The 23,879-nt window shown below is 31.3% G+C and overlaps 2 protein-coding genes across 2 annotated transcripts in view; one reads left to right on the forward strand and one right to left on the reverse strand.

Moving 5' to 3' along the window:
- Positions 1–10,952, reverse strand: part of LOC107363355 (neural cell adhesion molecule 2-like) — a 36,081-nt gene extending 25,129 nt beyond the window's left edge. Inside the window, exons 1-8 of the mRNA XM_015930562.3 lie at positions 10,689–10,952; positions 10,164–10,508; positions 8,815–8,925; positions 6,181–6,387; positions 5,685–5,829; positions 4,806–4,957; positions 3,830–3,991; positions 356–481 (exon numbers count right to left, since the gene is read on the reverse strand). Of these exons, the coding sequence (XP_015786048.2) occupies positions 356–481; positions 3,830–3,991; positions 4,806–4,957; positions 5,685–5,829; positions 6,181–6,387; positions 8,815–8,925; positions 10,164–10,508; positions 10,689–10,836 (1,396 nt within the window). The 5' untranslated portion in view covers positions 10,837–10,952. The remainder of the gene's footprint in view (positions 1–355; positions 482–3,829; positions 3,992–4,805; positions 4,958–5,684; positions 5,830–6,180; positions 6,388–8,814; positions 8,926–10,163; positions 10,509–10,688) is intronic.
- An 887-nt stretch (positions 10,953–11,839) lies between these two features.
- Positions 11,840–23,879, forward strand: part of LOC107363174 (uncharacterized) — a 96,224-nt gene continuing 84,184 nt past the window's right edge. The window contains exons 1-4 of the mRNA XM_015930357.2: positions 11,840–12,059; positions 12,311–12,652; positions 14,600–14,713; positions 16,789–16,995. Coding sequence (XP_015785843.2) covers positions 11,912–12,059; positions 12,311–12,652; positions 14,600–14,713; positions 16,789–16,995 — 811 coding nt within the window. The 5' untranslated portion in view covers positions 11,840–11,911. The remainder of the gene's footprint in view (positions 12,060–12,310; positions 12,653–14,599; positions 14,714–16,788; positions 16,996–23,879) is intronic.

Raw genomic sequence — 23,879 nt, forward strand, 5'->3', positions numbered from 1 at the left:
CTAATGATTATTCTATTGTTGAACAAGAATTTGATAGAAATATTTCAACGGATTCAGAAAAACGCTAAAAATCATTAAGTTACAAGAAAGGTTTTGATTAAACAAAAGCGATTTGAAACTCATTCTTTCTCAAACATCTTTCTATCGCTAAATCATCAATAAGATCAGAAAATTTACAAGATTTTTCTGTTTCGACAATTGAAAGCATAATTGAAGTAATTTCTTTAATCAAAATGAACTTCCATGAGAATCTTCTCTATTCAATCGAAGTCTGAGATTTTACGAAATTAAATAATGCGATGTTGGATGAAAAACGAAAGGGAATTCAATTTTCATTGTTGATGGTAAAACTTACAATTAACTTTAAGATTAAGGTCACTTTCACCAGAGCCAATTTCATTTTTAGCTGAGCACTTATATGATCCAGAATTTTCTTTACCAACAGAATTGATGCTTAGAAATGATCCATTGATTTTTGCATCTGAAATGAAAAGGTAAATGTCAAGTTTATTGAATGAAATACATGAAAGGAAAGATTACGTTAATATCTATTAAGTGGTTTGTTGATTGAATAAAGGAAATCGAGAAATTGTTGAAAAGAGTTCAAAGTTAAAATAGTTTACAAACCAACGAAGTTTCCCAAGTTTAAACATTGAGTTATCAATATGTGGAATGAGGTTGGATTTGTATCAATCTTTTCAAGATCAAAATCAACAGAATCATGTTGCATAGAATTGAATTACACAATGACTGAAATGATTGTACAAACTCATGATGAGGAAAAAATTCATTGATTGATTTAGAAGAAAGCAAAAGAAAGAAATCTTGAAATTCCACAGAATTGACTTGAAATGCAACGATATATATCTTTCGATATTTATTTTATCACTTTTAGTGATATTAAATCCACTATTTTGATAAGTCACTTTACTTTACTTTTTCCCTTCTTCCCTGTTCAAGATATTGCTTCTTCCTTTTGCGCTTCACTTTTGATAATCTCCAAGTTCATCTCACTTGAATGACAGTTGAAGAAAAATCATGAGAAAAGATGAACAAGAAATGGTAAAATGAAATATAATGATATTTCTCATTTCATCTCTTTTCCTTTTCATTTAGTTGTATCAACAATTTTCTAAGTAAACTCTCAATAACAACAATCTCATGACCTTTTTTTTGAACACACTTGGTTTATCTGGTTTTGTCTTTTTTTCAGTCTCTTTCAGTCAATCAACATTTTTTCAATTTTCACTTTTCTGCTAATTCACTGGCAAGTGTTCATGTGCTGTTGATAAACAGTGAAACAATGTTTACATGGGTTTACTCAGTTATTGAGTTTTAAAACTTGAACATTTCAAGAGAAACCAAAAGAAAAGAAGAAACAAAAATTGACTTTTTTTCCTTCTTCTCGACATACTTTTCTTGTTGCTCAATTGATTTTGTTGCACTAGATTGAATTTAACCTTTATCCTTGGATTTATTATAAATTTATTGTTTCAACCTTTTCTTGTTTCTGTTTCTTCTTCCAACTCGTATGTTTCAAGTCAATTTCAAGTCTCTTCAATTTACTATTATCACTGAGAATGGATAATGTGATAAATCATTTTCCACTCTAATGTTGTTTAAATAAAATTGAAGCTAAAATTTATGGTAAATTACAACTGATAAACATTTATCATGTGCCAACATCGAAATCAATCAAATGGTTAAACTTGTTTAATGTTGAGCAACTTGATAACCTAACGGTAAATCATTCCAGACCAATTGAAGTTCAAACTCAATGAGAAAAGGTTTGCGCAAAAACATTTCCAAAATTGATTCTCTAGAGAAATTTTCAATTCGAAATTCAACAATTTCGAAAACTAAACATTAGAAGAGTTAAACTCATTGTTAACAATCAGTTATCAAAGATTCACTCTGGACAAGTGAAAGAAAATCGTCGAATCAACTGTCGCTTAAAATGTAGATTTAGCTTTTCCATCACTTGAGGCTCATGATTGAGGTTTTTCAACTTTTGATAAAGTTTTTTTTCTCTGTTGAACTGAAAGGAAAACACTTGTAAAGCAAATGGTCAGCAATGATGGACGCAACAAAACCTTTGGGCAAAGTTTGCTTGTCCACATGAACACAACCACTTATTATCTGGTAAAGTGAAACTTTAAAGTTAAAAGGTACAAAAATCTTTTCATCTGATTGACAGACTTTAAATTGACACAAACTTTATCCTTCTCACTTTCAACAAATTTTCTTTACTCAAATTATTTTCACTTCATTTTTCTTTGCTTTTTCATTTTCTCACTCCCAGAGTAGCAGGAAATATTGGATAACACCAAAGTGGAGAAGATGAAAAAAAGAGTAAAGATTGAGATGGTTGCAAGTAGTCTGATGTAACAACCAAAAAGTGTATATCAGCTCAAGGCTTTTGCTATTTATTTTTCAGTTGCTTCAAATTGTTATCCGATTCTCAATTTTCTTTTCATCATGTTTAGTTTTCTTTACAGTCCTTCATCCCTACTTACCCTGTCACTGGTTTTCATCCTATTATCATCATCAAGAATTAAAGTTAACAAAGTGAAAATAGTTTGCATTCAAAAAGTGAAAAACTTTCTTGTTCGAAAAATGAGTCTAAATGCTTGTTATTCAAAAGACTCTACTTGCTCCTTAGAGACTAGACAATGCTCAAGCCAGAGTTTAGCCAAGGTTGAGTTTAATACTTGATTGATTACTTACAATTGATAGGATTGTACAGATGATTAACACTGTGAACTTACTTCGCAGTTGGAATTGAAAAATATTGAAACTTTCTGTAAAATCCATCTTCAAATGTAATTCCAAGTTGTTATTTTTATCAAACATTGTAAGAACGAGAAACTTTGTAATATATTGTTTTGCAAATCTGCGTCATTCGAGTTAGTTTGAAAAGGTTCTGATGCAAGTCGAAAAAGACATTCTAATTGATGCTTAATTTGTTCAATTTGGACTTCAATATCAATAGTCTTTTCTTGCTTTTTAATTGCAGTCATTATCTGTTATAAACATTGAAATTCAAGTACAATTATCGAGTCAATTACTTTCGATGGGATAATTACGTTGGAAAAGTATGAAAATAGATTGCAATGATTAACCAATTGTCGAAATTATGGTTTAACTTTGCTTCCTTTCAAGTGATCATTAGCTTTAACCTCGAAATGAAAAGAGATGAAAAAGTCTACCAGAAAAGTAAATGTTGAACTGTTTCCATTTAAGTGAACATTCAGTGATATTTATGGGAACAAAAAGGTTGAATAGACACTTGAAATTGAGACAAGTTCAATTGAATATAAAGCAAGCATAAAAGTGGATTCAACTTATTTGATGAAACATGCAATAAAATTATTTCATTTTGCATTTGCTAAAATTGTATCATTCCAATTATAGCAATGAATATGATTTGATGGCAAAACATGAGAAACAATCTTGTGCCATCAAACTTTCCAATTCATCCATTTCATTTTGTAAACTCGACAAAAAGCGTAAAAAATTTCTGCAACAAAAGGTCGAAATGAAAAGGAAATTGGTTCAATTGAAGTTCAAATGCAGAAACGTGTTTGCAGCGAACTGCCCATTGATGCTTTTGAGCATTTTACATTCAACCATTATTATCATGAAAGCATTTTGAAGAAATTAGTTGTTGGATGAAAGATGATCGTTGAATCAGGTTTACGCAAAAGAAACTGACTTTTCTGAGATTTTCTTTTCTCTTTCCAATGTTCTGACGTTACACTTTTCCTCGTGATTTTCATCCTTTTCTGCTTATGCTAAGAGAATTACATTCAAATTGAGTTAAACTTACTTTTCATGGAAATCTTATGATCGATGGGTTTCCCTTGAAAACTCCAAGAGTATTCACTAACTTCTGGATTTGCTTTGGTTTGACAGTGTAACTCAATATTATCACCAGTAACAACCATTAAACTTTGATGGTTTTCCATTACAAGAGAAGTAATTGGTGCAACTGAAATGAATCAAAAAATTGTGTCATCAGTGTCGAGTTTTTCCAAGTTTCATGCAATTTCGAAGCAAAACTGGAAAATTCATTCTCCAAGAGTTGATTCAACACTTTTTGCTGATGAGCAAATTTGCTGATCAAGAATGTAAAGCTTATGGAAAGACAATGCAAATCGATTATCCAAATTTGAATCTTGCCTTTGCTTGAGACTTTGGTTCAAGTTTGGTCAAGAATATTTCAATCAATATTTTAACATGTTTTGTTACATGCATTTGGATACTTATTGTACTTTTTTCACGACTCTTTCTCTTTTCTTCAGTCTTCAGAATCCTCAGAGTTTTGTCTCATTTTTCTTTTCTATTTGATTAGGATCAATGTCAAACTCATTGTTTCCCTGTTTGTCACTTCTTTTTCTTCTTCGCTCTTCAACTTTTAGCTTCAAATTTTCCACTCAAGTTTGACATTCACAATTATAATAAACGCTTTTCAAAGGAAAAATGTGAAAGAACCTTATGAATATATTTGCTAAACAAAATTGGAAAAATGAAAAATTCCATGAAAAGAAGGTTCACAGCAGAATGTGAAATTGAATCAATTGTAATTTCATGACAAGTACTTGAATGTCTCTGAAAGTTGATTCCCTAGTAATGCTGAAATCAGTCTATTGAACAATTAGAAAGATGAACATGAAAAGAAGAAGCAAAAGATTTGCTAACTAAATGATTATAAAGAAACTTTGACTTGAAAAGCATAAAAGTTACATTGATCGATGAATATTGAACAGAAAAGGTTCTTGAAGAAACAATGAAGGTACACTTACACCTTACATAGAGAAGCAGTTTGTCTTCAATGGCACTGTTCTTGAGCCTGATATTTTCAGCTTTACAAATGAGATAAAGTCCATTATCTTCATGAGAAGGCACGAAGTTTAGTACACTTGTCGTCTTGTTGCCGCTTTCAGTGATGATTTCTCTGGAAAAGAAAAAGAAAGAATGACATTTCGCTACAAATGAACTTGAAGGAAAATCGAAAAGAAAAGTCGCAAAACTTTGAAGCTAATTTTCTGTTCGACAGTTGCCAGTTTTAGTTGTTATCTGTAAGCCTTTTTTGTTTCCTCTTGAACATAATGGAATCATTGGCTCGTATCGTTTCATTTGACTCAAGTTGATATTCTGAGTATGATTCTTGTCAAACTGCTGAACAAGAAAAAAAGTCAAGTTTCATTTTTTTCGAGGCTTCTCAATTTTCGAGTGTCTCTATACATAGAAAAGCATTGAATAAACTTTTCCCAAGAGAAGCAAACTCGATCTGCAATTACATTTACTTTTCATTGTTTTATTTTCTTTTCGTTTTTTTCGATAAAAGGACAAATATTTGCTGTACTCTACATATTTAGCAATGAATAAAGAGTTAAACTGGAAAAAAGTCACATTTCTATTCATTAGATCTTAAGCACTTTACTATTTCTGGTTGTAAATGATGTTAAATGTTGCTAATAATATCGCATTACAAAGCCAACTTGAGGTCGTTTTGAACTTCAATAGAAGCAAAATTAGATTGAGAAACAGTTTAATAATAAACATCGCCATTCGAATTGAAATTTATAATGAGTGTTATAATTAGATTGGACTTTTCAACTCGTACGAGTTGCACTTGAACATTTCTGTGGGAGTTTAAATTGCAACTATTAAAGTTTTACCTTTCATCAAGAAGCTTCTTTTTATTCTTAAGCCAAGTCAAAACTGCTGGAGGCCTTGAATACATTGATTCACAAATAATGTCAGCAGATTGTCCGGCAATCAAAGGTTTCCTTGGTGGAATCATTTCAATAGAAAGAGGTTTCACTGTCAATGGAAATAAAGAGATCGAAAATTTTTCAAAAAACGTTTCTTCATTTCAGGAACAGGAATAAAGGAAAAGCATAAAAAGGTAATTAATCGTTAAAGCATTACAATAGCAAAGTAATATTGTTTACCAACTGCTGGAGGTGAAACAATTACATTATTGAGCCACTTTACTCACCAAAGTAACTCGATAGTTACATTTTTAGGCACAAAAAAACTCTTATAAACTCATAATGTACAAAGCAAATGCAATTGATTGAGAAAGTAAACTAATAAAAAAAAGATTTTCACGATTTCGTTCAACTTTTCCGGGGCATTTTACCATCTATTGTTTCAGCCAAGTTTACTCACAATTAATATCCAATGTAATTGAGACATTTATCGAGGCTGGATACAATTCATTAGTTGCTTTGCACATAAGGACGGAATTGAGGTGATCACGAGAAACGTTGTGAATCTCCAGGCTACTTGTAACAGTTTTGTTTGATTCTTCAGTGAAGTAAGGCTGATGCAGTTGTTTTCCGTTGAGGAACCAAATGAGTGAAGGCAATGGCGCTCCTAGAAATGCCAAGATTAGAATAGTTTCATTATGTAATCAAAATTGAGTTCGAATCAAATTCCAAGTCAATTCTTTTCACTCGAATTGGGTGCATCTGATGAACTGCAATTACTTTTTTGCATCAACAAAATTAATCTTTTAGCATCTTCACTATGAACGGAAGAGTCAAAGTGTTAGACAATAATAACCGATTAGGTTAATCGAGTCTGATTAACGCCTTTTCCTTCTTTGAAAATTCGAGCAGATAATTTTGCATCAAATTACAGCCATTTATTCATCCTCTTTTCCTGTTACAAAAGTTCAAACAATGACAGACAAACAATGATGAAGATCAAGAGTCTCATGAGATTAGAGTTTACCTGGGAAAAAAACGAGCAACCAAAATCGAGTCAAATAGCAAAGAGTAAAATGAACCTATTAACCTGCGAAGAGACAAATGAACAGCTTATGCCTCCCACATCAATAAAAATCCCATTACAATATAATCCAACTCTGATTTAGAAAAGAAAAGTTTCGAAAAAAAAAATGTTTCAGAATAAATCATGAAAGTTTCTTGAATAACCATGAAATCTCAACCGACCACTAACAATGCACATTATCATGTCATTGTCGACTTGAAACACTGGCAATAAGTTGTTGATTTGGTTGAAGAGGAAAAAAAATTAAGACTTTTATATTGATGGAAAAGGATGATTCTGATGAGAATAGTGAAGTTGTTGGAAATGAAAAGACAATCAGAGTTTCCATTAGCTACAATTAAAAGTAAACAGTGTAACAAAGTTTCGTGATTAAAATGAGAATGTGAGGTAGAAAAAGGAAAAAAGAAGGCGAAAAGGAAAAGAAAGAAAATGATGAGAAAATAAAAGTATTTCAGTGAATAGCAGAAAATGAAAAGGAATTTTTATCTACTGGGAATGATATCACAAGAGTTGGGAGTGAAAGAGAGAAGATAATTCGAGAGTAAATATAATCGATAATACAAATAGTAAAAGGTAAGTATATTACATTATCTTTCAATGGTTATTCTGATTTTTATCCGTTATCTATTCACGGTTACCAAGATAAATTCAAAATCTCATCAAAATGAGAGAAAAAGCCATTTGATTGAATTAAAAGTAAAAGAAAATTGAATGAACAGAAAATGGAGCAAAAAAGGTAAAAAGTTAAACTCTTTTTTTTTCATCACTTTCTCTTCTGTTCCACTTGAAACTGAGCGAGAGAGGAAAAAAAAGAGAAAGGAAATTAAATTAGAATCAAAGGGTTGAGGAAAGAGTTGAAGTTGGAAAAGTTTAAACTGAAAAACAGAGTCAATTTGTAAACTGAAAGGAAGGTGTTGAAATGTGCATTCAATTGTATTTGTAAATAACAAGTTAATTGGTAGGCAAGGGTTTAGTTGAGCATACTAATGATGCTAATCAAAGGCAACAATTATCATCAATAAGGTTTTAATCATTGATTATTTTTGGCTCAATGGCTGAGGTTGAACCAAAGTAAACGCGCAAGAAGTGAAAACAAAGTCAAATCAAGTGTGTAATTAACTAAACTACGTTTACATTCAATTGTTTATCAATCTCATCTTCTCTATCTTTTCCTTCATCTTCTTCATCATTCTCTTTTGGCCAACTTTTTCCATTCCCTTTTCATCTTTACTTTCATTTGTTATTCTTTACTCCCTTTCCATCCATATCTTCATGTTGTGTGTCTTCATCCATCAATCCCAGTCAAGATCTCAATAACCATCTCATATCCATGCTTGATGAACACACAAGATTCATTCGGGAAACACTGAAAATGAAGAGAAGCCCAAGTATTGAAAATTCGTTTTTTTCTCTTCTTCTTCTTCTTTTGCTTTTGCTTTTGCTTTCCTATCCTTTACATCTAAACCATTTCATTTGAAACCCATTCTCTTGATCATCATTTTTATCACTCTTCGCTTCTCATCCTCATTCCTTTCCTTGCTTCATTTTGCAACAAATAAACCATTTTTCACTCTTTAACCCATTCCCATTGTCTATCGACCAGTCAATGAACATGATTAATTGTTTACAGATAAAGTAATTTAACCTGTAACAGTTTATTTACTTCACAGTTTCAACCTTTTCAGATTAATTTATTTGATCTTCTCTTGAGAACCCATTCTAATCACTTTAATTGGAATTGAAATTTGCATAAATTTTGGTTAAATTTGTGTGAAAATACAAATTAAAAGTTATCTGCTTGAATGATGTTTCAATTTTTTTCTCAACTCATTCTTCTTTGTAAGTTTTTTAGCTTTCATGTCAAAACTGATGAATTATTTTTTCAGCAAAGGTTAATAAAGACGTAATTTAGTAAAATTTGATCAAATAATTGTTTTCTCATCAATCTGAGCTGTGAAAAAAAGTTGATGTTTTGGAATGATTTGGACGAACTCGATGTAAACTCACCTCCTTTTGATGTACAGGTGAAGCTAATTGTTGATGATTCATCATAGGGACCAGCCCAAGTTTCAACTGAATGACCATTTGAATCAGTTATCACAATGTTTGAAGGCGGAACTGAAATTGTCAAAAAATTGGTAAACATTTTAAACAGTTATTTAAAAATGTTCAATCTTAAGGAATCAATGTTTTCTAAGGAAAATCTTTTAGAGCAGTTTAATGATTTACATATGGAAATTCATGAATTTGTTAGACTTGATCAGCCAAATTTACTCGAAGCTTGTCTGATGGAAATGTTGTTTTTCTGTGTTCTTTTTTTCGTCACATGATGAACTTTTCGATCTTGCATTTCACGGAAAGTTTTCGAATGGAAAAATTGTAAGTTCAATGATTCGGAAATAAAGATTTTCTGAGTTAATTTTGCCGTAAAACTTGATTTTCCATTTCATCAGATTATTTATGTCATGAAAGTTCTTCTCGATCACTTTGAGGTCGCTTAATATATTAATAGCTTTCAAACTTATTCAAAACTCCTTCAATTCTTAGCGAAAAAATATTTCAATTTCGATATCATTCAATTCCTAGAAACTCGAAAACACACACAATTCCGTTCTTAGAACACTTTCATGCATTCAAAGTTTATTCAAATGAAAATTTCATGTTAGCTATTCTCGAGTGAGATTTTAAAACTGAATCAGTCATCGTCTTTCCATGAGGTATGCCAATTATCCTAAAAATATTCAGAGTCTCAACCTTTTCTCAATAAAACGGTGTTTTTCAAATCAAATGTTGTGCAATATTTGAAAAACATGTTTAAAAGCGTCAGAAATGGTTACTGATGACTTTGACTTAAGTACAAGTGAACTTGGCCAAAGTGAAACAAAACAAAATTTTCATAAGTTAAGTGAATTTAAACGGATCAAATTCAAAGTCATTGCAATAGATTTAACTCAAAGTCATGAATCACTTTATTTACATAATCGTAATTTGATTTCAGAGAAAAAATTTAAACTCTTTTTTCGAATCAAATTTTCAAATTGTACAAAATTGGCAATTCAATTCCTAAAAATACACATGAATTGTAATGCTATAAAACTTGGAAACAAACTCGAACAAAACGAATCTTTTTTCCCAATTTGATTTGTAATTTTCTAGAGATTCAAAGGGCCGATCTTTTAACCGTCGAATTTTTACATTATTTTCTTTCACTTGTTGAGCAGTTGATGTTAACTGTGCTTTTTAATTGTGAAATGTTCCAAATTTTTGAGTCGAAAATCTTTGATTTAAAATATTCTAAAAGCAAAAATTTGCCGAAAACTTTGATTCCAATTGAAAATGATCAACATTTTACTTGCCTATTATTTTGAGATGAACAATTGTAGTGAGCGTTCGTCCTTCAACAAAATCAACTCGACACTTGTATTCACCGATATCCTCTTCTCGTAACGGATCAAGAATAAGGTAGGCTGGATTGGTTGTTAAATCAAACGAAGCTCGAACTCCAATGCTTTCAATTGTAGAAAAATGTTTGGCTAAACTAAGACTGGCGTTTCTCGAGTCGACACTGTAAATTGGTCCGCCAGGTAGACTATCTTTAAACCACAATATTAAACGTATTGAATCATCTTTCATCCCTGCCGTTACATTGCAGGGCAACTGAGCCATTCCACCAATAAAACTGGTCACTTCATTAACATTGCCTTGATCGGAAGCGCACAAAAAGAAGAGAAAACGAAAAATTTTAAGCTCTATTTTTCACTCAAACACGAAAAACGAACAATCAAATCGCAAAATTGGCGCGTAAATACACATAATTCCAGTTGGTCAAAGTTGATCATCAAAACCGCCAGGCATTCGAACATTCGTAAAAGAAAACTTACCCTTTTTAATGGGTGAAAATGTCTTTGAACTATTTATTGCATCGGGTAATCCATTTTTGGCATTTGATTTGAAAACACTAAACTCACTTTTCCGGAAATGTTGTAAAAACATCAATACAAATGGAAACACTTTGGATGCTGATAACATATTATTCACTTTGGATAATCGCCGGAGTCAACTTGATAGAAACTTCATCACAACTCGTCTGTTGTTGATTTTTGCGTAACGCCAAAAAAGCAGGCAAAAAAGGAAGGAGAAAATGTTGAACTTTGATGGAATCTAATACTTCCCTCTTTTGTCTGAAGATGCAAGCTTTCTCAGTCAGAAAATTCTTGATTTAGCCAAAGAATTTTCCTTCTTGAATTGATAGCAGCCATTCTCGATAAAAGAGGGCGACACTTTTTAGAAGTTTTTTCTCAAGCAGAATCTGACTCTTCGAGTTTTGGTAAAAGGATTATTTGAAGGTTTTCATTTGAATCTAAGTTTTACTCGACTTTGTCCTACTGCAAACAACACTGAACAACTGGGATTTATCATGTTTACCGTCATAAAGTTTACCGGGCCAGTACACTCGTTCTAATAAAAAGAATTTAATAACAGTTTTCTTTTGAATTATTAGTTAACTTCTTTAAACCTTGCACCATAAAGTTATCAGAATGATTTGGGCCTGGGTAATGTCTAAGAAGGCAGCAAAGCGGTTGAATATTAATACGGTAGGTACTAGGGTTAAGTTAACAAAATAGAGCCAGAGTTAAGTTAATTTTCAGGTGTCGCCATCTCAGTCATAATTAGTTTTCAGAGAAACTAGACAATAGAGAAATGGACAAAATTAAATTCGATCTTAAAGCTACTTTCATGGCTTGTTAGATGGTGACTATGAAATAAATCTCGACTTTCGTTAACTTAAGTCTAATACCTACTGTAATAAAATTTCAACATCTTAACTCAAAACTTTGATGGAATCCAATGTTTCCCTCTTTTGTCTGCAACTACAAGTTTTCTCAGTCATGGAATTCTGTATCGATGCAAGAATTTTTCTTTTCACATTGGATAACAGTCATTCTCGATAAAAGAGGGCAACACTTTGATAAAAAAATTTTCTCGACCAAAATGTTTGATTCTTCGAGTTTTGGTAAAAGGATTGTTTGAAGGTTTCCATTTGGTTCAAAGTTATACTCGAGTTTGTTTTACTGGGAACAACATTGAGCAACTGGGATTTACCATGGATTCAACAGTTAAAGTGTTTCTCAGCATCCTTTTGACTTTCAACTTTAACCATAAAAGTGATTCTAGTGTGTCAAAGTCTTTAACCAAAAATGGATTACTCGATACAATGAACAGTTCAAAGGCAAATTCTGTCGTTAAAAAAGGTAAGTTTTCTTTCGTCTTCGAACGAGAAAAATTCGCCAAAATTTAGTCGGGATTTTCAAAAGTTGGACATTTTCGTTGAACAATATCGTTTCGTTCGAAGGAGAAAAGTGTCGACATTAAAATCAACCCAAATGTGCAAAAAAGACGAAAGCCAATTCATTCCGATTTTTCAATGTTTCTTTTCAACTTGAATTTTCTCATGTTTATCTTTTTGTTCATTTCTTTTGCTTCTTTGTGTGCAATGTTTCAGTTTATCCTCAAGTTGAAACTGTTGTTGGTTCTTCAGTTGAGTTACCCTGCAACACAAGTTCACCTACAGACGATTCTGTTCAGTTAATTTTATGGTTTAAAAGTGCCTACGGAACGGGTCCACCCTTCCTCAAGTTGGATGCTCGTTCATCCAATTCACTTGAAACTGCCTCAATAACCCTTGCTTCTGAATACGAGAATCGCATTTACTTCAACCTTTCCTCTTCTCCGTCAATACTCAACATTAATCCAGTTCGAGAGGAGGATGCCAGCATCTATTCATGCAGAGTAGATTATAAATGGTCTCGAACCTCAATATCCAATATAAATCTATTTATAATTGGTAAGCTTACCAAATTGGAATCAATCATTTTCCTTCTTCATCATCCAACTTACCATGCAACAGAACCGTTTTTTTCTCGCTCTTTTTTCTTCTTGCTTCTCATTAAATCAAACTCTACTTGTTAATCAATAACCCAACATTGAGCAAAAGGAAAAGCCAAATCCATTATCTTAATCTTGATCGTAATAAACTTCATGTTCAAGAAAACCAAGTTAATAAGGAAGAGAAGAAGAAACAAAGGAAAGAAAATGATAGAAAATCGAAATCGACATTCGAAAATTAGAATTTTGTTCCTTCTTGATCAATCTAGTTGTATTAATCAATCCAAGTTTCCAGAAATTCATGGAAAAGTAAAAATTCTCGAATCGAATTTTCTGGAGTCGGCGTTTTACCGACGAAATCAATATTTTTGTTTTTTGAGAAATGAATGGAAAATCTAAATCTAAATTAGAATTTTTTTGGAAATTTTATTCTCTAAAGATATTCATGAAAAAGCAAAAGAAAATGAAATTTGATTTTTAAGCATAGAATCCGCTTCAAAATTCAATTTACCAATTGAAACATTCAATTGATGATTCAACTTCTTGTTTAGCTTTTAATGTGTTCAACTTTCAATGGATTATTTTTGAATAATTCAAATTTTATTTTTGCCTTTTCCTCTTTATCATGATTAATTTTTACTGTTCATTGACATTTATCTTGAAATTGTTTTTTTCTCGTCTCGTCAAATGAATTTCGTAGAGTAAAGTGAGCCAAAAGATTAGCCATTGTAATGGTTTCAAGACGGTGATGATCAAGAAATGAATCGGTTCCATAAGGGAAAAGATGAAAGTATTATTTTTTCTCCTTCTCCTCAAAATAAGGTTCATTTTTGTTTCATGATATTAGAGATGAAAAATAAGGAGAAAAACAGAAAGCAGAAAGGAAAAGGCAATGGAGTAAAGAGCGGGAGTAAAAAAACTCATAAAGTGATGTTGAGCTTAAAGGCTTAACATGGGTTGAAAACAGGAGAAACAAGGATAATGAATGAAGTTTAAGATGGATTTAGATTAACTCAACTAATGTAATCTTTCAGAGTAAAAATTGTATCACAGAGAACCTCAACTCTTAAAGATTATAAACATTGAACAAGGTATCATTATTATTATCATTGTTATTAGGGAACAACAAATGAGCTTTAAAATGATCAACAAAATGATAACCATCATTGTAAGTCCAAATGTATTTTACTGTTGAAAGCCATTTCCACTCGCCTTTTGTGAACCTTAAACATTTCTTAATCATTTGTGATTAACTTTTGACCAACAAATTATTTCGACTTTTAATCAATTGAACTTTCAATAGGAATTGAAGCAGAGTTCGGATATTCAGGATTGAGAAAAGAAAATTGAAAAAGCATTTCAACGTTTACGAAACTTTCGTTATAGTTTCTCATGAAAGCAGAATAATTTTTAAAAGTCATCATCGAAGATGAAAACTCATTTACTTGTAACTTGGAAACTTTTGGAAGTTTTTGACTTTTGGCTAAACGGAATTTTGCAATCGATTCGAAAATCAGTTTGTTGAAAGATAAAAATGACATGAGAATGACAATTGAAGTTGAAAGTTTTGTTGAAGTTTTTTCACTTGAAAATCTTTTCTTAAACTTCATCAGTCAATAGTTTTGTACTTTTTTTCAGATTGAATATTAATTCAACAAATTATTAAAAAATCTATCATTCAGTTCAGTTCATTTCTACTGTATTGTAATTAATGAATTTCGCTAATTAATTTGGTTCGTTATTGAGAAAGTGTCTATTAATTTCCACTTTTATTGCTCACTCCTCAAGTTGGGGTTCAAATTCCCTGTCAGCGTAAACCATCTTGATTGATTCATTTATCTTTCTGATTCTTGATCATATAACAGTTTAAAAAGTTGATCGTTTGTTTTCTTGTCCACTCTGCCAGTGCCACCAAATGATGTCATCATTAGTGATCCTCAAAGTGGCCTCAGATTGGGTCAAATAGCCGGTCCTTATCCAGAAGATTCACAGTTAAAGTTGAATTGCATTGCAATAGGAGGTGAGTATCAGAGCAATATCCATGATAATAATGCTTCTCCCATTGATTCCTTTCCCATTTTGCCTCATTTCGATCAATCCATTTCTTCTCAATCTAATAATTTCTGATTCATATTCATAGCCTTTAGAAGGCGTTAGAAGAGAAAGAAAAATGAAAGACTTTTCCATTTACTCTAGACAACAAATGATAACACTTTTGATACTTTTTTCATTACATTGTATAACATGAAGAAAAGGCAATTTTTTCTTCTTATTCACAACAAAATATCAATAATTGTGAAGATAAAATCATCTGAACAACAGAATAGAAAAAGAAATATACAGGGTATTCCAGCTGATTTGTATGATTTCTTTTGCTTCTCGATACACTCTCATGTAACTTAGCGTACTGAAATTTCGTCTAAGGGAATTTCCAAGATACATGTATTGATCTGCTACATAAGGGTGAAGATCGTACAAGTTCATTTTTCGTTACTCACTCCTAATGATCAAATAGAGGTCAAAACAGTATTATTTCATGACTCTCGAAGCAAAAAGGTTTAGCAGATTAAGCTTCGAGCCTGTATGACGACAAACGCTTTATGAATATTTACAGTAAAGCGCTGTGAGACATCGTTATTATTCATCTTTATCTCGGAAAGCGCGTCTTTTTGTCATTTTGACGTAGCACTTGTCTTAGAGATTCGATAATCTTCGAAAGTTTGGAAGTCTTTTTAAATCCAATAGTATAACCTATGCAGCGAAATTCTTGGACAGATAAGATCAAGATTTTTTCAGGAACTAAAGGAGATAAACGACTGAAATTTTCAGCAATTATACATCTTATCATGATTAATGTCCAGTAGAAATTTGAAAATTTTGCAAGAAATAGTTAAGTGTTTATTCGGCTGTTTTGAAATTCGCGCGTCTCTGTATTTTTTCGAAAATCCTTAACTCTAAATTAATAGCTTATTTAAATGTCCTCTAATCCGCTTACGATTCCTAAAATCTGGTATATTTAAGCATTTTATATTAATATGAAACCTCAAGTTTATGCTGATGACTTTGCAGCTCGAAATTATAACGCACTAATTAATAGGATCAAAAATAAGACAAAAATTATGCCAAAAAAGTTAGACCCCCCCATATTTTCGAGCTACATGAAAAGTCCTAAATGATCCTGAATTCAATCTTGGATTATAGCTTGATTTATATCATCTTGAAGCTCTGATCTGTAGCTACTCATTGTTACCAAATTTAAGTATGTACCTTTAGCCGTTCGTTAATTAAATGGTCTGGAACGAGTTGTCCAAGAATTTCGCTGCATAGGTTAAAATAGACTTTTTTATCTCTAATTTCACCAGATCAATTTTCGTAAAATGACCTTGGAGAATCTTGACCTTTAGGTATGACAAATGAATATCGGAGAAATTGTCTGTGACGAAATGTCAAGTTCGCTAAGTCATATCAGAGTAGATTAATAAGCCAAAGAAATCCCACAAATTAGCTGAAATGCCCTGTACAATTTTCTTTCATTTTTTGATGGCCCAAAGAACCACCGAAATCAACACTTATGTGAATCACTATTGCAATATCAGTAACTTTTTTCTTCTTCAACTTCTCATCCTCATCATCATCAATCGTTTATCTAAAGTTATTGTTAAATGAACAGTAGAATGGGTGAAAAAGTGAAAGATTACAAAAGAAAAGAGGAAAAAAAGTTTTAGGTTTTCTCTTTTCAGGCTGAGAAAAGTTAATAAGATATCGATTGGTTAATAACATTATAAAGTATGAGATGATGCCTAAAGAATAAGAATGTTGAATGGAAAAGGTTGATCTTGATCAGTGAATTGAGATGTTGAGAGGAAAATTTCAAGGCAAAGTTTTTCTATTCAAAGGCGTTTACAGAGTTTTGGGAAAACTCAATTCAAAAGTTTAGGTTTTTTATTGGAAAAACAATAAAATTGAAAATTTTTTATAACTCTTTTGTTCACTTTTCATTACAATTTTGAATAATTTTTCACTTCCCAATCATTGAACTTCGCTATTCATTTGATAAAGAAAACTAACTTTCTTCTGCTCATTTTTCATTCTCAGGCAAACCGGCACCTCAACTTGTTTGGTACCTTGATAATCAATTGATTGACGATTCTTACCATTTCAACAATGAAACCTTTCAAGTCGTTAACGAACTAGTTATCGATAAATTAAAACGTTCACATCCAGATTCCGTCCTTACATGTAAAGCAACAAATCATATTACAATTCCACCAATTTCTGCCTCAACTCGACTTGAATTATACCGTGAGTCAACATTCGATTATTTTATTCAAAAATTTATTCAGTTTTGATATTAATTACGAAAATTCTACAATTCGTCAGTCAACTTTTTCTGACGAATTCCATGCGTTGTAAGAAAAAAGTTTTCGCCAATTTGTTATTCTTCGTTATCGAACGTTATTAATGTGGATAAAAATCATGGTTAAATTGAATCTATTAATTCTTAAAAGTCGTTATCCTTTCTAATGAAATATGCATGTGGAAATCGAAATTGAAGATTCAAGAAAAAGAAAAGGCTGAACTCGATCATGCATGTATTCTATGTTATTCATGGCACTTGAGACTTTGCATCGAAAACTCAATTCGATAAGAAACTGACGAAAATTTCAATATTAATGTTCTTCAAAAAAGATTGAAACTATTGATTATTATATTTACTGCATTTTCCTTTCTTGGTCAAATGAGAGAGTCCGAAAATTTGGACAGAAAAACTCCTTCTTCAGACTTATTTTTTCTCATGACAACGTGCTTCTTCAAATCCTTTTTACTCATGACTGGGTTTTTCAATAAAATTGAACAAGATTCAAGTTCAACTTTTACTATTACTTATTAGCCCAACTCTAGCATCTCACAGTTCGAGTCAACAAATCTGAATTCTTGAATCACTTTCCCATTTCGAACCAAATTTTTTTTCTTCCATTTTTTATCGTCTCTCCACAAACCTTTTCTCCATCTTGCATCCACCTTTTTGATAGTTACTCAATAAATGCTGGCAAAATGATGAATTACTTGTAAGTAACAAAAGTTACTCTAATCAATGAGAAAAGTAAAGATGAGGTCACCAATAAGATTGACTTTGAGTCTAACAAATCATTAAGAGGATCAGTGAAGCGATTAAATAACTTATTCACAGGTTCTTTCAAGCTTAACCATGCAAGACACCTTTACCCTTTTGCCTTATTACAGTTTCAATTTTATCGCCTTTGCCATCATCATTATCACTTGCTACTTTCATTCCCTAACCAATCTTACCTTTTCAGACATTATTTTTTTAATTTTCCTTCTCAACATCAATATCAATAAAGCAACTCGAAACAAGTCAATTCATTTTTGTGTGTTCCTTTCATCATAACCAATATCGATGGAATCATTATCGTAATACGCTCAATAGCAAAATCAAAAGAGAATCGATCAGAAGATTTTCAAAAGATCGCAATTCTTTTCGCCATCCATTCAAGATAAATTTGAATCAAACTATTTATATCCGAACAAGGATTCAACACCAACGAAGAGTTGAACATTAACCAATTTGAAAAATTCACCCATTTGAATGTAAAATTTGAGAAGAAATAAATTGAATCAGAAAAGTTGTTTAACAAAAAAAGCAACTTTTATTTCATCCTTTATCGAATAGAACATTTTACCCTTTAAGCTTTACTTTTTCAATAAAGTTAACATTCTTTTTGTGCCCAAATGTTCAGTGTTTTTCTCATCAAAAAAGAGCTTCTCCCTGATAATGTGACTTTACAGATTCACATTATGAGCGAAACAATTTCGTTATTATTGACAATTTTATGGAATCATTTTTTTTGTTCCCAAATGAGTTTTAAAAATGGAAAGAAGGAGAAAGTGAAAAGGTCGATAGAAAAGTGTTGAGTAAAAAAAAGTTGTTTTCTCATCAAATAAGTGATATAAATTGTCATCAATTGAACTCTCTAATGACTGTTATCATTCACATCTAATAACCAACATTGGACAAAAAATATCATTTCCTTACCGCTAACCTTGTTCAGTTGACTCAACACGAAGCACAATAACAAGACAAAAAAACAATACATTTATACATCTTTATAAATAGATATTTGTATCCATTTTTTGCACTTTCATCACCCAAATACCATTTTGTTTGGGTTTACATTACTTGAAGGTTATCTGAGCAGTTCAATTGAGTTGTAAAACAAAAACAACGAATACATATATGTATTCCTAATACCCTCCAGTATCGCATGACTTCTCTTTTTTTCTCTTTTCATTCTTCTTCCGAGTCATTCGACACTTTTTCAGAGGCATTTCAGTTCGTTTTTCTGTAAAATCTTCTCCCTTATTATATCTACAGCTACTGAGCAAGGAAAACTCTTCTTGCCTTAAACTTTCTTTCTTCTAAACAAGCGAAAAATGGGAGAAAAAAATGAACAATATATTTCATCTCATAATTCCTCATGTTTTCACTCAAGGTATCACATTATCTGGTGTCTGGAAAACTTGATCTAGTCTCTTGTAAAGAGAGAAAAATGCTGGAGAAAACAAAAGCGCAATATTTTTCATTTTGTATCAAAAGGTTTACAATAAACAGAGCTTTGAGAGTAAATGTCAAAAATGAAATTAAGATTGGGTCCGTCAAAGCAAAAAAGCGGTTAAATGGCAAAAATTGATGAACATTGAAAGTGGAAAGCCAAAAAACTTTTTTGACACTAATTTGCCTACTCAAGCTAAAGATTGATTACTCAGTTTGCTTGGATCATTGTTTCTAATGACGAAAAATGACCTGCGAGGGTCTTGAAAGTCTTTTCAGCAAATCTTCATATGTTGTTGAAAATGTATTCTCAGTTTGAAATCTTTCGTTCAAGTGGTGCAAGCAATATAGTTGTTGAATGGCATAAAAAAGTGGATTTTCAAAATGGCTAAGCTTAATTAAAATCTTCCCTTCGTTTCACTACGATTTTAATATAACGATCTTCAATCGAATATCCTAACCCTTGTTGATCAGCTTTTTTTTTGAGTTATTCAATCACCTGAATATCATTATTTGATTCCAATTTTCGACCCTTTTCTGATTATTTTGAATTTAATAATAAGATGCATTTGGCTTTTGTATTTTTCGAGTACATTGGTCGTTTACACAACTACATGTAATTAGGTCATCGGGTTAGTTGCGCTCATACAATTGAAAAAATAAAAAGGTAGCTTCTTTGTGAAGAGCTTGTGAAATTCGCAAACTTTACGCTCATAAGATAATTCGGGCAAAGATTGCAAGAGCTATGCATCAACGGCTGTATCAAAAGACTATCTCATTAAATCATTTGATGAAGAGATTTGTTATAGAGAAAAATGTAGGTAGTAGTTATTGAGGTAATTGAATTTTTTTATTTTTCAATTCTTAAAATGTTTTTTTTCTGAAAAGCGAACCGTATGTCGAAGAAACAGTTTTCTGTTGAGTTTTGGTCTTTTCCCCCTTTTTTGCTGTAGCTTCTGTGGTTCACCTTTTCACTAGTCCAACTCAACTTTGATTGTGCTTTGCATCATGATTAACTGTGCATTACGATTGAGTAAATAGGAGCTTAACTTTGTGTGTGTAGAAACATGATCAGACCTTGATTATTGCAAGACAAGATGATATCTTTTTCCTATTATTGTAAGCGTTATCATTATTATTTTCATTTAACATTATTGCAGTTATTACTATTATTATTGTTATAACTTTGTTCATGTTTAGATTCTCTGTACATTTTCTTATCGTTTTTCTGTGTACCTTTACCAACTCCCAGTTGAGGAAGCAAAAAGCTGGAGAAAATTTCATTTCCCGAAAATGTAAGCAGAAAAGTAAGAAGAAGAAAAAGATGAACAAGAAACAAAGTTGAAGATGAAAACGAGTAACGAGAAAAAAGTTAGCAAATTGTTTATTATCGTTGATTATTTATTTATAACCATTATAATAATGAAGACAATTTTGTGCAACTTTGTATTCCAACAAGTTTAAATATCTTTTTTGATACTTTGACGCTCAAGAGGTTTGTGAATACTTTGAATAGAACATCATCAAAAATGAACTTTTTTGCTTAAAATCAGATTCTTATTTCATCTTACTCCAATTCATTTTCTCGTGTAATCAAGAAAAAATCCTATGTAAATATGAATTTTGTGTACAATAATGAATACACATTGAAATGAGAAAATATAATTCTTAAGATATTTCGAATTTTCTTTGTGTTACTTTGATTTTATTTTTGTTCAACTTTATCATTCATAACTCCAATTGATTGAAGTGGCACTTGTAATGACAAATTTGCTCAACCATTTCGACTTTTTCATCAGGAAATCATTACTTTTCAAAATGTTATTGTACTACATTTGCCCTTTAGCTGACCTAAATCAATTTTCCCTCAAGTTTTTCAACCATTCAAGGTCTCTTAATCTCATTTAGCCTCACGAACACAATAAATCTTGATCAAACTTGATCGTTTCTCGCCAGGATTTTTAAACTTCATTGACAATTGCCATTCAATAGATTTAGAAAATTGACCCTTGTTTAGTCCTACTGAAGACACAAAACAATCACTATTCAAAGTTACTGAAAATTCTTAAAAATCCTATTCTAGACGCTTTTCCTGTCAGTCCAACGTGCAGCTATAAAGCTTGCAAAGCAACGTTTCCATACTGATCGTAAAGCTCTCAAATTGACAGCAATTTTACTAAAATTTGCAAATCTCGCGAAACTTCGTTGAGCCGATGGTAAGAGCCAGATTGTTACTGCATAAATCCTCAATAAACCTTTAAAGTTCTATCTCATTACAATATCAATTGATTATTAATCTCAAGCACACAACACTTAAAAACTAGAGTTTAAGTTGGAAAGTTTTGTGCATTGGTTGAAAGACAAATAATAAACATTAAGATATTATCAATCTGAGAGATTGAAAAAGAAATTCTTTTCTCTTTCGAGCCAAATCATAACTACTCATTTGGGCATATATCTCAATCATTAATAATCTTATTCAAACCAACGTTTTTTAAGTTTACTTTCTACTAACCAGTCTTTATCATGGATAATGTGCCAACTCAACATTTTGGTAAAACCACATTTCTGGTAAAACTTGAATAATTGTTCAGCTGCTTAAATAGTAACCTTACAATTATTTGGTTTACATTTGAATATTTTACTCGATTTGGGTACTTTATTTTTTCTAATGAGAGTAAAAATAAATTTTTTGTTTCTAGAATTTTCAAAGTCTGCAAATACTCTCAGCATGACCTTAAAAAACAGAGTCAAAGTTATCGATTCACCTTTTATTTTCCACGTTCGCTTTATCGAGCTCAAAATGTCTATTGAATCACTGAAACCAAATGAAAAGGAAAATGGTTTTCATTTAGAAAAATGTAATTACAGGTTTCCATTTTTAATTGAAAAAAATTGTCCATCAACCAGCAGACAAATCACACACACATATGTTGAATGGTTGAATAAATAAAAGTTTAAATCAAACACAGTATTGACCATCAAACAGCTTTGTCCAAATTGAACATGTTTCCATTTAATACTTGTTCCATGTATCATTATCATTATAAATGAGTTCAACTTTTCAGACTCATGATTATCATTTACTTGTTCAACATTTTTCTTTCCTCCTTTGCTCTTTATTCCCATTGAAATGTATTACATTTATCAATGAGGCAACACTGTACTTTTCACTTAAATACATGGAAAAGTTTTACTCTACTTTGTGATGATATCTTGTCTCACCAAAGTCTTCCTTTTCTCTCTCGCCTTTTCTAAACAACATGATCAACCAACTGACCAATTTACTCCTCTTCTATTAACTCTCTTACTGTTGCTGTTTTTGTTGTGTCCAACTGCTGCTCTTTGCTGTTGATTGTTAATTGATTGCTTATGCTGGTCACATGTAATAATATAACATGAAACCTGTCTAGAAGTTAGTTGCAAACTCAATGTTCTAGTGTCAAATTGAAATGCTTCTGGTTCGTCAAAAAGCAAACCCAATCTGATGCCAGTCCAAGATTATCATAACTTTCATTTACTTTTTGCTCTTAATGTTGTTGCTCTCATCATCATCATGATTCTCTCTCTCTCTCTCTCTTTCTTCCTTTCTTATCTCGATAACATTCTTTACTCTTTCTCTTCATAATGAAGCAACCAGATGAAATTGAATGAATCATTAATGTTTATATTTGGTATTATAAATATATACATAAGTATACTCACACAATAACCATTTATCATTAGTAAAAATCAAACCAAGAAAAGAAGAGAAAAACAAAACTTCTGTACAGAATTTTCCTTTTCATTATTTATTTCATTACTCTCATTACATCGTAAGATTATATATTTATCAGAGCATTTGAGATGAACATTTTACCCTTTACGCTTTTTGGCCATTTGTTGCCTCGAAATGTTTATCCAAAGTCTTTGCACTCAATTTGGATCGAGTTGTACTTTTGCATAAATTGATGTTATAATTGGACGAGAAAAATCAGCATTTGATTGATGTTCAACTTTGATTGTTTTAATGCTGATTGACTTTTGGCGATTAACAGTGATTTTTAAATAGGTATTTACAGATTAATCTGCAGTGAAAATGGAATGTTATCTTGCACTTGGATTTATCATTAATAATCAGGGAAGATATTTTCTTTTCTTTCTTGGTAACTTAACATGATATGGCAAGACAATGAATATAATAAAAGACAATAAAGTGCAGAGAAAAGCATAAACTGAATAAATAATCATAATAAATGTAAATCAATGGTTATGATGAATAGCAAGTTATGGAAGCAAATTTTCACTCCTCACTGATGGTGACCTTTTTATTAACACATCCCATGATCAAGTTAACCATTATTCATTGTTAAAATATGATTATCTTTTCAGTTTAATGAGTAATCTCTATTCACAATGGAATAATCATCGAATAATGATGGTGAAGCTAAAGTAAAATGTTGCGGGTTACATGATTACTTATTATCCATCCATTAGTCTATCATTTTGTATTCATATTAATAAGAATATAATAAATGACCATTGATTCAATATTATTGAACAAGTGAATGATCGTGAAAAATAGATGCCAATCATTCTATTAGCACCAAGGATAACTGAAATTCAACTTTTGGTA

This window comes from Tetranychus urticae, chromosome 3 (genome assembly GCF_039701765.1).
Source record: "Tetranychus urticae isolate SD_2017Ah chromosome 3, NJAU_TeUrti_SD_1.0, whole genome shotgun sequence".
In the NCBI taxonomy this organism is placed as follows: domain Eukaryota; kingdom Metazoa; phylum Arthropoda; class Arachnida; order Trombidiformes; family Tetranychidae; genus Tetranychus; species Tetranychus urticae.